The sequence below is a fragment of the Calliphora vicina genome, chromosome 5 (genome assembly GCF_958450345.1).
Source record: "Calliphora vicina chromosome 5, idCalVici1.1, whole genome shotgun sequence".
NCBI classification, from domain to species: domain Eukaryota; kingdom Metazoa; phylum Arthropoda; class Insecta; order Diptera; family Calliphoridae; genus Calliphora; species Calliphora vicina.
Genome location: NC_088784.1, coordinates 79544469 through 79561862, shown reverse-complemented (window position 1 = coordinate 79561862; position 17394 = coordinate 79544469). Strand labels below are relative to the sequence as shown.

The 17394-nt window shown below is 30.8% G+C and overlaps 2 protein-coding genes across 3 annotated transcripts; both read left to right on the top strand.

The window, feature by feature from the left end:
* The first annotated feature begins 1404 nt into the window (after positions 1-1404).
* On the top strand, positions 1405-10037 carry LOC135960528 (lipopolysaccharide-induced tumor necrosis factor-alpha factor homolog). The gene is made up of 3 exons (XM_065511834.1): positions 1405-1955; positions 8949-9084; positions 9507-10037. Exons 1-3 carry the CDS (start codon positions 1604-1606, stop codon positions 9613-9615), a joined length of 597 nt encoding a protein of 198 aa, XP_065367906.1. The 5' UTR covers positions 1405-1603; the 3' UTR covers positions 9616-10037.
* A 3880-nt stretch (positions 10038-13917) lies between these two features.
* Positions 13918-14799, top strand: LOC135961569 (lipopolysaccharide-induced tumor necrosis factor-alpha factor homolog). 2 transcript variants are annotated; one of them, XM_065513077.1, is made up of 3 exons: positions 13918-14191; positions 14259-14391; positions 14502-14712. In XM_065513077.1, exons 1-3 carry the CDS (start codon positions 13993-13995, stop codon positions 14539-14541), a joined length of 372 nt encoding a protein of 123 aa, XP_065369149.1. In that variant the 5' UTR covers positions 13918-13992; the 3' UTR covers positions 14542-14712. The 2 variants fall into 2 exon arrangements, with proteins under 2 accessions (XP_065369149.1, XP_065369148.1); XM_065513076.1 differs by having other exon boundaries at positions 13927-14191; positions 14542-14799.
* Positions 14800-17394: the final 2595 nt, after the last annotated feature.

Sequence of the window (17394 nt, the reverse complement as noted above, 5' to 3'; positions counted from 1 at the left end):
TTAAAAATGTAACATACTCGAGGTGTCCTACTGAGGACCCTTGGTCGCGCCCCTATTGGGCCCATGAGGTCCAAGTTCAAAACTTAAACAGCACTTCGACAACACTTCCTCTTTGTGCATGTGAAATTTCATTCAAATCGGACTTACCGTTTAGAAGTTAGATATTTATTTCCCTCTATTTTTATACCCTGCACCACCATAGTGGGGAGGGTATTATGCGTTTGTGCAGATGTTTGTAACGCCCAAAAATATTAGTCTAACACCAACCTTAAAGTATACCGATCGACTTAGAATCAATTTCTGAGTTGATTAAACGAAGTCCGTCCGTCCGTCTGGTCGGCTGGCTGTCCATGTAAACCTTGTGCGCAGAGTTCAGTTTGCAATTTTGAAGATATTTTGATCAAATTTGGTACATATTATTTTTTCGGCCCAAGGACCAAGCCTATTGAAACTGGCTGAAATCGGTCAATTATTTCACCTAGCCCCCATACAAATATCCTTCCGAAATTTGACTTTATCGGTCATAAATGTTTAATTTATATATGTATCTACACAAATTCCGCTCCAAATAAGTTTTATATATACAGAATTCATGTCACCAAATTTTGTTACGATCGGTCGATAATTAGTCATAGCTCCCATATAGACCCACTTCCGAAAATCACTTTAACGTGCATAAATCGCTTAAAAATGTTGGTATACTCACAAAATTCAACATAGTAAACTTTCATATAGACACAAATCACACGACCTAATTTTATGGTGATCGGTCCATAATTGGTCATAGCTCCCATATAAGGCCTACTTCCGAAAATCACTCAAATATATAAATTATCGAGATTTTATAAGGAAAATGTTTTTGCTCTTTTACTTAGTGTAGGGTATTATATGGTCGGGCATGACCGACCACACTTTCTTACTTGTTTTTCGTTATATCTTTGGCATTTTCAGGTGGTTTTGTTTCGAAATGGCCAATATTTTTTACCAGAAATACTTTATATTATTACATTACCCTAATTCTCACAAATTTATGAAACTCTGCTAATAGGAATCCCCCAAACTAAATTATTTCCATTAACAATTACGAAAACACAAAACTGAGAAAAAGTTTTTACCTACAAATTTTCACTAAATTGTTCGTTTGCTAACTAACAACATCAATAACAACCAAAAAAAAAAAGCTTTTTTATAAAAATTATTATTATTTTGTTATTAAGTTTATTTAATAATACTGATGTATTTGTGTTTTTAATATCTGTATCTGTAGGTACGAAAATATACATTCATAGTTCCCCATTTATTTACAATAATAATAAAACATTTGATTGCGGTTGTTTATTTGTGTTACTCATTATTTATCTGATGTGGAGTATAAGCAAATTTTCAAACACAGACCTTAAACAGTCGACAACGAAACTCACAACCGAGAGAAAATCAGAACGAATAACAGAAATATAATATTATAGAAGTATTAAAAAAAAAATACGAACGCAAAAAAAAAAACACAATAATTTAAAATAAGTTACAAGTTAATAAAGTTAAAACAGAAACAAACTAAAGAGAAAGATAAATAATTAATTAAAAATTCAATAAAAAAAAACAAATGGAAAAACAAAACTCTGCTAATCCCACTAACAACTACAATGTACCCTTGGGAGCCGGTACTAGTACCTCTAGTGGTGTAACCGTTTTCGATCCCTCCTTAACGAACGACAATCCCCCACCGCCACCATCATACGATCAGGCCATGGGCAATCCAGCACCAGCTGCTAAAGCAACTGGTAACTACACTACGACTGCGTCATGGAATGGACCCGGTATGGGGGCACCAAATACTGCCTATAATATGCCAACAACACATACCACAACAACCTATACCACATATGGAGCACAAACATCACGAAATATGCCACATCAGACGGCGTTTGTCCAACAGCCAGTTGTTATAATACAGCGTAAGTTATAATATTCTAGAATATTCTAAATAATTGCAAAAAGATTTTTTAAAAATTTCAAAAATATTCGGAAATTAGAGCAAAAACCGGTTTTCGAAATATATTGTCAGACAAAAACAATTATGGGTGTTATATTCGGCTGTACCGAATCTAATATACCCTCCACCAATCTAATAAAAATTTTCTTTGGTTTTATATTTTCTATAACTTGAAAATATCAGTGGTAACATTTAGCTTGTAAGATTCATTCATTGGCATCAAAATATAATTAGTGGTCTGAACAAAGATTTTCATATATTTTGATCCAAAACTTCTTAACGATTCAAACTATTTTTTAATACATTTATTGCTATTGGCAAGAAATGTTTGTTTCAAATATTGGGTTTCTAGGTCTACTAGGTCTATTTGAAACATCGGATGGACATTTTGTTCTTAAAATTGTTTGGTTGATCCCATTTGCCCAAACACTTCTGATCAACAAACAATATTTTTGGGAAATTTTCACCCCAATGATCGTTCCTCTAGGCCCTATAGTCATAACTTTGGTTCTACTTAACCGATTTTGCCCATTTACATTGTCCTTCCCCCTATGTACTTCCGCATAGGTCCTACCTCGCCTTCAATATAAAACAAGTAAGAAAGTATGATCGGTCAAGCCCGACCATATAATACCCTACACTAAGTAAAAGAGCAAAAACATTTTTCTTTTAAAATTTCAATAATTTATATTTTTGAGTGATTTTCGGAAGTGGGGCTTATATGGGGGCTATGACCAATTATGAACCGATCACCATGAAATTAGGTCGTGTGATTTATGTCAACATGAAAGTTAACTATGTTGAATTTTGTGTGTATACCAACATTTTTAAGCGATTTATGCACGTTAAAGTGATTTTCGGAAGCGGGTCTATATGGGAGCTATGACTAATTATGGACCGATCGTAACAAAATTTGGTGACATGAATTTTGTATATATAAATCTTATTTGAAGCGCAATTTGTGTAGATACATATATAAATTAAACATTTATGACCGATAAAGTCTAATTGCGGGAGGACATTTGTATGGGGGCTAGGTGAAATAATGGAACGATTTCAGCCAGTTTCAATAGGCTTGGTCCTTGAGCTGAAAAAATAATATGTACCAAATTTCATCGAAATATCTTCAAAATTGCTACCTGTACTCTGCGCACAAGGTTTACATGTACAGCCAGCCAGCCAGCCGACCAGACGGACGGACGGACATCTTTTAATCGACTCAGAAAGTGATTCTAAATCGATCGATATACTTTAAGGTGGGTGTTAGACCAATATTTTTGGACGTTACAAACATCTGCACAAACGCATTATACCCTCCCCACTATGGTGTTGTAGGGTATAAAAAAATTGCTACATCGTCTTAGAATTTTATAAGCTCACTGAATATATATACTTTTTGGTTCAATATACCCCCCATCTTGAACTTGGAAGCATCGAATATAAAATAAGGGCCACCCCACTTTATAAACAAATTCTAATAAAAATCTGTTGACTTCACAGAATTTTCACCAGTTCAAATTTTTCTTCATCACCCAACCAATGACACTTTTCGGAACAAGCCTATGTGTCTCATTATCATATGTATTTAATGCAAAATTATTGTTTGTTTTGAATGACTCATAGAAGATTTAATTAAACTAGAACATTTATGGACTGTAAACACGTATGAATTGACATGTATTAGCTAATATATATACATACGTCATATTTAAACTATGAATAGAAAAATTACACTGAATTAATTAAAAAGAAAGCATGGGTTTTTTTAAAGCGTACACATTATTAAAAGATAATCTTTGAACTGTCATATCATCATTCAACTAACTACTAGACTATTAGTCATCACGGAAAACACTTTCCTTTTGGTTTTTCAATGTAAATATTGCACAAAACTATAAAAATTGTTTCAAGTTGTGGCTAGGCTAGATGAGGTTTCAGTACCAGAGTATTTCATAGTAAAACAAGTAAGAGTGTTGTATTCAGCTATAGTTTTAGAATTATATGGGAACTTGAATCAGTCATGGTCCGATGTGTACAGAATTTGATAGACGGAATAATTTCTTAAAACTATAAATCACTTATACAGTATAGAAAGATTACACTCTGCTACAAAATGACACTTTTTGTCAGAACTTGAAAAGCGACCTAATGGGGGTTGTAGGTCTAGGTGAGGACATACTAAAACCGTTTTCAAAGAATTTGAAACACCCTCAAAATTTTGAGTTATTTTGAAAAAACTGTTTTAGGGGAGGTCGTAGTACTTTAGTACCTCTAACTCACACACTTTTAAACAATTATGGATAGACAAAGAATTAAGCTTTCATAAAATGAATGCATAAAACGTATATCGAAAATTGCGTAAGTTTTTATAAAAAGTTTCGCTTTATTTTTATTTTTTTAATAATTTTTCAAATTCAACAATAGTTATTTTAATTCTTTTCTATAAAAACCTATTCTTTTTTGCACAGTGTTTTAAAGACAACTTTATATGGGAAAAAATGAGATATCACTTGTTCAAATCGGTTTATATTTGCAAAAGTTATTAAATTTTTTTGAAAAAATTTCGAAAAAATTTACCTTGTAAATTCAAAATTTTACAAATATTTTTTTCTACAGTTTTTTGTTTTTTTTTTATTCATATGCGCTGGGGGAGAAAATACTAAAAATGGTGTTAATTAAAAGTTGAACAATTTTTACAATTTTAATCCGATTTGAATAATTTAGTTTTATTAAGAACTAAATTTCCTATATATGTTGGTATAAAGTTTTATAAACTTTCATATCAAAATAAGCAATGAAAAGCGACTAAAATCAATAAAGTTGATAAATTTAGTTTTTCTTTTAGATATTCTTAAGAAAAAAGATACTTATAAGTTATAACATACAAATGTATAAAAAAATGCACGTAATTATTAAGCGTAATCAGTTTTCTTTCCAAACCCGTTAACTAATTTAAAGTCAGACAAAAACTGACTGAGTTACAGATCGATAAGTTGACGAACATCACTGAAAACGGTTTTTTCAGAATAACTTCTGAATTTGAGGGTGTTTTGAAATTTTTTGACACAATTTGTAATGTACTCACCAAGTCGTTTTCCAAGTTTTTTTTCCATCGTAGCACCGTGTTATTTATTGACAATACAATATTTTTCTGATATAGGGGTTATATCGGGGGTATATAGAGTCAATGATGGACCAATCCTCACAAAAGTTTGTAGAATGATTTGGGTTCATATAAAACTTGTTTATGCCCAATTTCATCATGATATTAGAAAATTATTCTAAGGCAATTATGAGTGTTCAAGTCAATTTCTGAGGGGCATCTTGTATGGGGACTAGAAAAACAAATGTTGCCCGATTTTCGCCATTTCGCTAATTTCAGAATACTTAGAACTAATTTGTGCAAAATCATAATCATCATATTTATGACTGTTGAAACTGTAGTCCGGGGAGACATGTACGGGGGCGAGGTGAAAGCATGGACCCGTTGACAATCTTTATCAACAGAGAGTATTAGTGTAAAATTTCAGCCAGATAGCTCCTTTCGTTTGGGCACTACCATGTTTTTAACAGACAGACGGACGGACATAGCTCGATCGTCTTGGAATCTTATGAAAACCCAATTTTTATTTTGTCAAAAATCGCTTAAATCTCGGCCATTTATTGAACAATATTTGTCTATACTAACTCACTCATTTATAGACAGATCTTCTAGATTTTCGATAGCAACCAGTTATGAATAACCGATATATTAATGTATCATTCATATTCTTAAGTTGTTTTGGGGGGCTTCAGAACCTTTAGATCATGCCCTGTTTTCAAACATTACACATTTTAATATATTGAAAAATAGTAAAAATCAAAAGGGTAGAAATTGGTCAAAACTGTATTTTACATTATGAATGCACTTTAATATTTAAATATTGCTATGTAGTAATATAATTTAAAGATGGTTTTAGATGGTTATACAATCAACCAAATCGGACTATAGATTTGTATACCCTACACCACCATAAGTTGGGAGGGTATAATACGTTTGTGCAGATTTTTATAAAGCCCAAAAATATTAGTCTAACTCCCACCTTAAAGTATACCGATTGAGTTAGAACTTTCTGAGTCGATTAAACGATGTCCGTCCGTCTGGCTGGCTGTCCATGTCAACCTTGTGCGCAAAGTACAGGTCGCAATTTTGAAGATATTTCGATCAAACAAGGACGAAGCCTATTGAAACTGGCAGATATTTGTCCATTATTTCACCTAGCCCCCATACAAATGTCCTATCGAAATTGGACTTTATCGTTCATAAATGTTTAATTTATTAGGTATCTACACAAGTTTTGCTCCTAATAAGTTTAATATGTACGGAATTCATGTTACCAAATTTTATTATGATCGGTCCATAATTAGTCATAGAGCCCATATAGACCCACTTTCGAAAATCACTTTAACGTGCATAAATCTCTTAAAACTGTTGGTATACATACAAAATTCAAAATAAATAACTTTCGAAAATCATTCACGAATATAAATTATTAAGTAAATACTAGGGTATTCAATTAATCGGGTTTCTGGTTTAATCGGTTAATCGAGCAAATAATTAATCGAGGTTTAGATTTATTCGGTTAATAATCGGTTAATTTAAAATTATTCGATTAACCGAATAATTTCTATTTTCATTTTAAATTGAAAATAGAACAACGAATTTTGTGTACAAAAACATAAAAAACAGCAAATAAGTTATTTGAGATCATTTTTGTAAACATATTTGCTGCAACAACGTCAACATATTTGCTGCAATCCGTGTTTTATGAACTGAGTAATACAAAATATGCGCTGTTCTATAATCTTTCGTATAGTTTCATCAGTTTTCAAAAAAGTCAATTATTTTTTGTTTGAGAGTGTTTTTTGTTGTAAACATCAAAATAAAAATTCATGTTTTCTCGTATATTTGATAAGTAAAAATTTGGGTTAAATACAGATTAGAAAGATATTAACATCTACTATTTATATTTCTGAAATCGCATGATTTGTTGAAAATTTATTTAAGAAATAGTAAAATGTCATAAACTATTCACGTTGACGTTGTTGCAGCAAATGAGCGATGTGTGAGTTTTTTAGGGTTTTAGTGAGATCTTCTGAAATAATCTTTTATAAAAAGAATATAATTTAAACCATTTTTTTCTTTAGATTTAATAAAATTTTTCTTGGAAAAAAACTCTCTCGCTGATTGTATATGTTGGAGAAATCAAAAGCATGATAGAGAATATTCCTTTTTGGATTGTTTTAGATTTTGATTAATTTAATAGTTTCGTTTAGTTATGATAAAAGACTCATTTCAAAAAAAAAGTTTCGTCTATACATGTAAATACATACTAACAAAGTTTTAAATACATGTAAATTAAATATGTCAATTGTTATACATACTCATTAATCATGTTTATTGGATGTTCAAAAATATGTAATTTTAATTTGAAATTTGTATTTGAATTGAAACGGAAAAATAAATACAAACAAATTGTTTAAAGTGCAAAAAAAAGGAATTTCGGTTAATCGGTTAATCGACACAAATTAATCGGTTTATTTGTTATTTGAAAATCGGCAATTTCAAATTATTCGAACAGTTAACCGTCCAAAATTAATCGGTTAACCGATTAACGGTTAATCGATTGAATACCCTAGTAAATACCAAGGTATGTTACATAAACGGCCTGAGGTATATCAACATTGTCAAGTGTGACAGGTGGCCAATTTTCCCTACTTATCGCAAACGTAACATGTTTACTTTTTAACTCATTCGACAGTTATTCAGCCATATCTCCACACAGTGAATTAAATCGCAAGTGGAAATGGAAATGCCTAAATGGCTCCATTCAAGGTGGTCAATTCCGGCCAAAAATCCATAACTTCTTTATTTATTCATAAAATGTTTGTAGATTTGATATTTGTATTGAAAATAACATAAACGATCGATCGATAGATCGATGGATAAAAATGTTCAAATAAAGGGTTTGGCCAAAAACGCATGGAAGTTCTAAAAGTATCAGAAAACAAATTGCATGTAATTGATGTAAGTGGCTGAAATTTAGTCCAAAAATAAAAAGGTTGTAGTCAATAGGGTTGTCAATTATACGAATTTAATTATTCGATTGATCGATTAATTTTTTAAGTTTCATCGATTATTCTAACGGGGTCATAGCTCACGATCTTGGTGGCCAGTTCACATCACATGCCCTTCAATCGCTGGAGTAGAATGTCCATTGTGGCATGATCTATGTGATACGTAGCGCCGTCCTCTTGAAAATACATGTCCTTGGTGTCCATATCAATCAATTAAGGCCAGAATAAGTTGGTAATCCTCGACCTATAGCGCTGATGATGATTTTTCTGGCCAAAGTCGTTCTCAAAGAAATATGGACCGATAACGCCGCCAGCTCATAATCCACACCAAACAGTGACTTTTTCGGGATGCATTTGACGCTCTTAGATCTCATGTAGATTGGTATCGTCTCAAATTCGTCAATTTTGTTTGTTGACGTACCTATTCATTCAGAAAGAACAGTTTTTTTTAATGAAAAACGAGCATCCATTTTGATAAAACAATTTTGTAATTAGCAAGTGTTGTTGAACACTATTCCATCCATGGTGATTTGGAAAAACATACTAAATAAATGACAATCAATTCGACCGATGTATCTTCAATAATAAGGCCGCTATCAACTGTCAAATTTCGAAAGTCCATATTGGAAGACCCTTTACATTAGGGCAAATCGCAAAACAATAGTTTACTTAGTTACCATCTAAGGTTAGATAAAGTTGATTCCAGATTCATGTAGAATTTCTAGTCGACTTCAAGATTTATCAGCGAAAAATGGCTAACGATATAAATATAATTACAATTTACTTTAAACAATTAATTAATAACAAATATTCATAAACAAAATTTTGAAATTTACAGAACAGCCCATGTTGGCACTCGGACCAGAACCCGTTTATTTAACATGTCCAGCCTGTAATATACAAAAACTAACACGAATTGAATACGAGCCAAGTTCGAGGACACATTTAATGGCTGCTTTATTGTGTTTAGTTGGGTAAGTTAAATAAATAAATTACAATACATTCACTACAATTCTTATCGGGGATTAATCGATAAGCAAATAAGCACTAATCAAGAACAACAAAAATCATTTAATACATTTCAATTTCTCTAGCAGGGTTAACACATGAATAAAATGCATGTTAATGTTAAATAAAATAAATATTTTTATACAAATTTATACGCAAAAATTGTGTTGACAAAGAAAATAAATATGTCCATACATACATATTTATGTGTGCCCCATGTCTGCTACATTTATGTACATATGTATAAATATCGCTATCTTATCCTCCGGAAATTTGTGTATTTTAGATAAAATTACTGATAAGATTTGGTAGTGAAAATACAACTGAAATTTTTTATCTATCTCTTATATTTATCTATATAATTTTTTTTTGTATCTAATTTTTGCAGTCTATGGTGCTGTGTCTGTTTGCCCTATTGCGCTGGCAGTTGTATGAACACCCATCATTATTGTGGCAATTGTGGTAAATTTTTGGGAACTTATGGCAACACATTATAGAATACATACAAATTTAAAACGATAAATTAATGAATTCTATGTATATATAAATATATCTATGTATATATGTATTTTAGTATTAAATATAGAAAAGAACTTAACTGCAATTTGTTCCTAAAACTTTAGTTGTCCTCAAAAAACCCATAATTTTTCCAAAAAATGTTTGTATTAAAACTTTAAAAGAAATTTAACCAGGTTTTTGGAATCAGTAGTTAATTCTCATTTCTTTGTCTTAATCTGAATTTTACATGATACTACAATTTTTCTTATTTTTATGTAAAAGCATTTTGAATGTTTATTTAGTTTGTATTATATTGCAGTTAATCCCTTTTCTCAATCAAGTCCAAAGATTGTATTTTTGTAAATAGCTTGTAAATTATGCCTTTTAATTTATAAAATAAACTCTGAAATTTACATTGAAATTTAGTTTGTTGTAATTAATGTTTAATGAAATGTATGGAATAAATAATGGCAGTTTTTCGACTGAAAATAGAGAATGTCTTAATAAATTTAGTTATTCATAAAATGTGTTTTTTTAGATTTTAAGTTTCTGTTTTTTAGCAAATACTTATAGGAAATACTTACAAATATTTTACTTCTAATAAAACAATAGAAACATTTTTATTTGTAAAAAGAAAATAACTAAGCAAATCATATTCAACAGAGCAGTTATCATTGCTATATACCAGTCATGACCCTCTTCTGCCCTCGATCCAGACAAAAACTATTAACAAACAAGTCCGGATGCTAAATTCATCTGTACATAATCTTACATACACTTCAACTTAATCACCCCTATCGACAAAACATGTGACATTTATGTTCCCATTAAATATCCATTTCACTATCGTGATATTGGCATGAACTTTTCATTCACAATAGTTGATTTTGTTCGTAACAGCTGTTTATTGTTTACAAAATTCCATCTAAAAATTTCACATAGCGAATTTCTTTACGTGAACAAAGTTTATGAACGAACAAGTAAAAAAGCTATATTCGGCTGTGCCGAATCTTATATACCCTTCACCAAATTATAATTCAAAATAAAAATTTTTAATATTTTTAGGTAAACAAAATTTATATTTTTTTGCAGTTTTTTTTTTATTTTTTGGAAAAAAAAACTTTTGGTGAAAAAAAAAATTCGGGTTAAAAAATATTTTTTCCGATTTTAACCCATTTTAGGTCCAACTTACTATGGTCTTATATACATCGTTGCAAAGGTCTATCATTAGATATCCATATTGTATATATTAATGACTTAGTAATACAGATATAGGTCAAAAATCGAGATTGACCTGGTTTTTTCCTCATATCTCAGCCATTTGTATACCGATTTTGCTGATTTTAAATAGCAAACTTCTCGAAAGCATGTCTGACAGAATTATTGAAGATTTGGTTCCCGAAGATATCTGGGGTCTTCAGAAAATTGATTTCAACAAACAGATGGACATGGCTTAATCGACACCGATATCTATAAGGATCCAGAATATATATACTTTATAGGGTCGGAAAATTATATTGTGGAAATTACAAACGGAATGACAAACGAAGGTGAATGGTATAGAAACCGGTATTTCTAGAAAATGTTCTGTGTTTTTTTATAGAGATTGGAACTTACAAACTTTGGTTCCTTAAAACCAATATCATGCGTATTTAAATGGGTTTTTTTCATATTTTTAGGTTTTATTTTGAATATACAATATAAATTTACTCAAAGTATTGGCCATTGGTAGCTATGACCTTTTCCCATCTTTCTGGTAACATATAGATTCTGAGCCAAAAGAACTGCTTATCTTTTGAGGCCAAGAGCGTTTTAAGCCAATATCGGATACTCTATTCTAAGGTGAAGCGATCGAAACAGTAGTCTGGACTGTATAGCGGGTGGGGCAAATCTCTCAATCAGTTCATTCTAAATACTTTTTAACTAGTATTGCCGCATGTGGCCTAGCGTTGTCATTATGGAATATTAAATGTCTGTCCGCATATTCTGGGTGTTTTTAAGCCAATGCTCGCTTCAAACCAATCAGTAGCGTTCGGTACTGGTTTCCTGTGATGGTCTGGTCAGATTTCAGCAGCTCATAATAGATAGGTCCCTGTTGCTCCCACCAAATACCGCGAACTACCTCAGCACCATGGATATTTGGCTTTGGTGTCGTTTCGGCTGGACGGGCAAAACATACGATCTATTACTTCGAGAAATCGTAATGAATCCATTTTTCATCACAAGAAATTTTTCGGTGCAAAACTGATTTTCTTTTATAGCGTATAAACATAATTCCGGACATGTAGAATCGTATTTTAAGGTCTCTGGACTTCAATTTGTATGGTACCCAATTTCCCTGCTTTTGGATGAAGCCTGATACGCACAAACATTTTGAAATTGCTGCTTGAGTAGCATCCAATGAGGTTTACAACAATCTTCATGGAGTAATGCCAGCAATTCTTGGTCTTAAAACTTTTTTTGGCTGACTTAGGTGATCTTTGTCTTACGTGTCAAAATCACCATTTCTGAACCGAACAAACCATCTCTCGCAAAACTGAAACCGATGGAACACATTCACCATAAGCTTTGGCGAGAAATCGGTGTGCTTCAGCGGCATTTTTTTTCAATTTAAAGAAGTAAAGCAAAACTTCCCGCATATGACGATTCGTTGGTACAAAATTTGAATTTTGTAAGCAAAAAACTTTGTTGTTTACACTATAGTGTTCAATAATTAAGTGAGAATAAATGACAGACATGTACCCTTCAAAATGTCATATAAGTTATTAAAAACAAAAACCGCGTTCAAAAGATACGCCATCTATTGTAAATCCCGCATGTGTAAGTCAAACACCCTATATATAGAATATTTTAGTTATTGTATAGATTTGGTTCTTTAAATTCGACAACATGGGTCATTTATAAAAAACATTTAAGCTAGAAATCTAGGTTCTTTAAATCCAACAACGTGTGTGCAGAATCTTATACGCCCTTCATATTTGTATAACAGTATTTTCTTTAGAAAATCTTGTGTATAACAGTATTTTCTTTAGAAAATCTTGTGTATAACAGTATTTTCTATAGAAAATCTTGTGTATAACAGTACTTTCTTTAGAAAATATTGTGTATAACAGTATTTTCTTTAGAGAAACGTGTGTATAACAGTATTTTCTTTAGAAAATCGTGTGTATAATATAAAATCTTGTGTATAACAGTATTTTCTTTAGAAAATCTTGTGTATAACAGTATTTTATTTAGAAAATCATGTGTATAAAAATATTTTTGATAGAAAATCTTGTGTATAACAGTTTTTTCTTTAGAAAATCTTGTATTTTCTATAGAAAATCTTGTTTATAACAGTATTTTCTTTAGAAAAACGTGTATATAACAGTATTTTCTTTAGAAAATCTTGTGTATAACAGTATTTTCTTTACAAAATCTTGCATTATCTTTACAAAATCGTGTGTATAACAGTATATTCTTTAGAAAATCTTGTGTATAACAGTATTTTATTTAGAAAATCATGTGTATAAAAATATTTTTGATAGAAAATCTTGTGTATAACAGTATTTTATGTAGAAAATCTTGTTTTATTGTTATTGTTTCTATAGAAAATCATTTGTATAACTGAATTTTTTATAGAAAATCTAGTAAGAACTACATTACTAACTCTCTGATCACAGCAACTTTTAAATATACAGTTATAAAACAGTTTATAATTAACTCATTATTCGACTACTTATATGTAATGTAGACGGTATGTAGTATTCATTGAAAAATAAGTTATTCAGCATCATATTCATACACACAGAAAACAGATCGATTGGAAAACGTTTGTAATAATGAAATTTTAATTAATTCTATTTGTATTGTAGTGATCGAAAATATATAACTTTTGAATTTCTTAAAACCTTAAATTGTCGCTGTGTCAACAAAAAGAGCCATGTGTAATTGTCAGGGGTGTCAGGGTTTGGAACGGCTCAGTCTTCAATATAATGGTGAACTATAAGGGAAAGCCCCTTAAATATAATAATATATATAATCTATTTATCTTTCTAATGTCCCATCATAATAAAAGCTGGCCGAATATCTACCTTATAAATGCATACAAATGTGTATATGAAATTCTATTCGTCAAGTATGACACAATTGTTTATAGTTTTAGTATCTTTTATTTTTTTGTATTTTTGTTCTGACAATCGATAAACAGCTTTAAATATGGATTTGCTGTCTCTACTGATAACAATTGTTCAATACAAATAAAGAAAAAGAACAACTGAAATTAATTTTAAAATCAATTCAGTACTTTTACACCTGTTAAAGAGAAATAATCGAAAAACAATAAGTATTTGATTATTTTTTTTTATAAATTAATGAAATAAATAAAAGAAACAAAAATGAGTGAAGATCCCAACAAACGTGTTTATCCAGCGGCCCCTTTAGAGGAAAGTGTAGTAGCCGCACAGCAGCAACCACTGATAGAGCCAAAATCAGTACCACAGCCACCACAACCACCTCATCCACCTACATATGAGCAAGCCATTGGAGCCAGTACACCTGCTGTCACAGCCGGGCCAAATGTGGTAGTGGTAACTCGTAAGAATTTATACATAAATTTTTGTTTTCAAATCCAGTAAATGATTAATTTAACGTTTTATTAAAGAGCCTGTATCACCCTATGGACCCCACCCCATAGACGTTCAGTGTCCCTACTGTCACAATTATAGCCGAACCCGTTTGCGTCACAAGCCCACCTCACGCACCCACTTGATCGCTGTGTTGCTGTGCTTGTTTCAGTAAGTTTTTGTCAAAAGTTTGACGTTGTTATTTTCCGCAGTGTATTTATTGTTTCAATTAGTCATTATACATATCTTGTCTCTTTATTAATATTTTATTCTCTTTATAGATCGTATTTCTGTATTTATTATGTGATTTTCTCTTTGTAGATTGTATTGTTGCATCTGTTTGCCCTACTGTATTGGAAGTTGCATGAATACGAACCATTATTGTGGCATGTGTGATAAATATTTGGGAACTTATATACGTTAGAATTAAAATGAAAATCAATACATTTAAACTTAGAGTGAATTAGTTTTAATAATAAAAATATATAAAAACGTTTTTATATATAAAATTTAAAAAAAATGTTTTATACAGTGTGAACGATTTAAAAAAAAAATTCTCAAAAATGTATAAATTGTAAATTATAGATACTTTCTGTATAAAACATGAAATACAAACTTGTACACATAATAATATTGATCACCTGATTCGGTACCTGAAAAGATACGCGAATTACGGATTAACGGAATTTAAGTGAAATACACCATTTTCAGTATATTGTTTCCAAGCCTTACTTAGTCGAATTCCAAAATTTAACAAGCTTCTAAAAAAATTTCACACTGTGTTTGTAGTCCATATAAAAAATATATATGGGGGATTTCATGTCAAATAAACCAACTTTAGAAATGGATATCTTGACATTTTGGCCAAGCAGGTGTTTTTTCTCATCCAAGTAACTTATTATGGATGTGAGTGGGATATTTAGAAAAAAAAGTGTTTTGTAACACAAGGTATAAAATATTTTACCTTTTTCACAAAATCAAAAACTTTGTTGACGTTTTCATAAAATATTTGACTTTTTTTGCAAAATCTAAATTTTGTTTTTTGCTCAAGAAAGCTAAGGTCGTTCCTTTAAGATAAGGCGACCAGATTTTGAAAATGAAAATAAATGACATAGAGAAAAAAGTAAAAAATTTATTTGAATTCAGCATTTTTTACATATTTTACAGAGAAATTTACGTTCACGTTACGTCAAAAGTCTACGCTCATGAAGTGTTTTATATGATTACTTTGTAACAAACATTAAAACTTTGTGTTAAGACATATTTTTTTATTAAATTAAATAGTTTGCTTCAAGCTCTTCAATATAACAAATTATTTTTTCTAAATTTAATCATAGTTTTTACAAAAACAACAAAAAAAATCTTCATATTTACAAAATATGATTTTAAAAGTTTGGGGTCATTTTAACCCCAAGTGCTATATAGGGTTAATTTTAATTTTTCTGCTGTTTTTGTAAATACTAGTCTTTGTGTTATATTTTTGTTAAATTTCATCAAAATCGGCCCAAAAATATACAACATTTCGAACATTTCGAAATCTTTCCAAGAGAAATTCCAAATATTGAAAAATTTTACCTTTGACCTTCACGATTTAAGGGTTAACGTTTTCCGATTTTAGTAAAAGTTTCAGAGTATACTTAGAATTATCTGGACTATAATATAAGTTTTACTTAAAATTCATAAGAGTAAGGAAATAGAGCACATTGGCCTAAAAATTGCCAAATAATTGGTTTTTCTCGAAAATTTCAAAATTTAAATCGCAGGTACGGAAAAACTATAAGAGATATTTTCATAATTTTTTCACATTTTTATTCCCTATTATAGTCTTAATAAAGCCCAATGAGATGATCAAAAAATTCTGAAATTTGTTTAACAAAATCTTTAAAAAATTGAAAATGGAGTTTTGAAACTGCCGTTAAAAAAAACAATTTTTTTGTTCATACCTAAGAATAGGTTAACGGTATCGTACGAAGACAAAAACTCATATACAAGTATATATGGACATATTTTAAGTAAAAATGAGCTTTTATTTTAATATTTATCAAAATATGTTAATTTTGTTCCTACCTTTCTTGTTCTAGTGGCCTGAGACACATTAATGGCCTGGCGAATTTTTAATAACTTTAACATTTTTTGACCGATTTCTGTTTTTTATGTCTCATTAGAACCACAATTACGTACACATTTCGATTCTTTTCCCCTTGTAAATGCATCTCAAAACTTTAGAGGGCTTGCGGCACGTCTTAACCCCAACCGATTTACCTAAAATTTTTTCAGGATGATTTTTTTACTAATGTTCACCAAACTGGAGGGTGAGAACGGCCAAAATCCAACTTTCGTTTATTAAGGGCCACCCTAGGCTACACGACTACATGAACACAAATTCTGCTGGTTACAGTTGTAGTCGTGTAGCAGGTACTGAATTATTTTAAAGACGACAGCTACAAAGTAACCAGCTGATTTATAATTCAGTGATGCCACTTTAATAAAAAATAACCGTACAAAATTCCAAAGTAATTAAGATTGAAACAATTATTTTATATGGTTATAATTAATTTTGTACCTGTCAACATGGTTATCAGAAACTTCTCTTAATTAAGTAAAAAAATATATTTTTTTAAGCACTAATTTGATTTACATTTTTTTATTATATTAGCAACACTATTTCTGTTTTGTAGTTGACAAAAATAGAAATTAGCCTAATTCGACTACATCGGCATGGGTAGTCGTGTGGCCGTGTAGCTGTGCTGTCGTTAAAATAATCGACTTCATATAAACGTGTGCATTTTATTTTTGACAGATTGAAGTTGGTAGCCTGCTGTCTTGAATGTGTTTAATGCATTAGTATTGTGTTGGATAACAGCGACATTTCAGAACCTTCCTGAGTCTCCGCTGACGAAATATTCTTCCACTCTTCCTTGGTAACATATTCTAGCATTGATTTGCTAGTAATTGTCCGCTGTCGAATTTTTCGCTCCAGTAGTGTCCATAGGGGCTCAATAAAATATGCAGCATCTTCGGTACATTACACAGAAGCCAAAGTCTAAAAATCTCAGCCGTATACATCGGATCGTTGTCATTTTGGAAGTACTAATCAGCGGTCAATCCTAGTTTTTTCGGAACTTTGCTTTAAATTTCGTTTAAGAATATCCAAATAGGCAAATCTGTCCATTG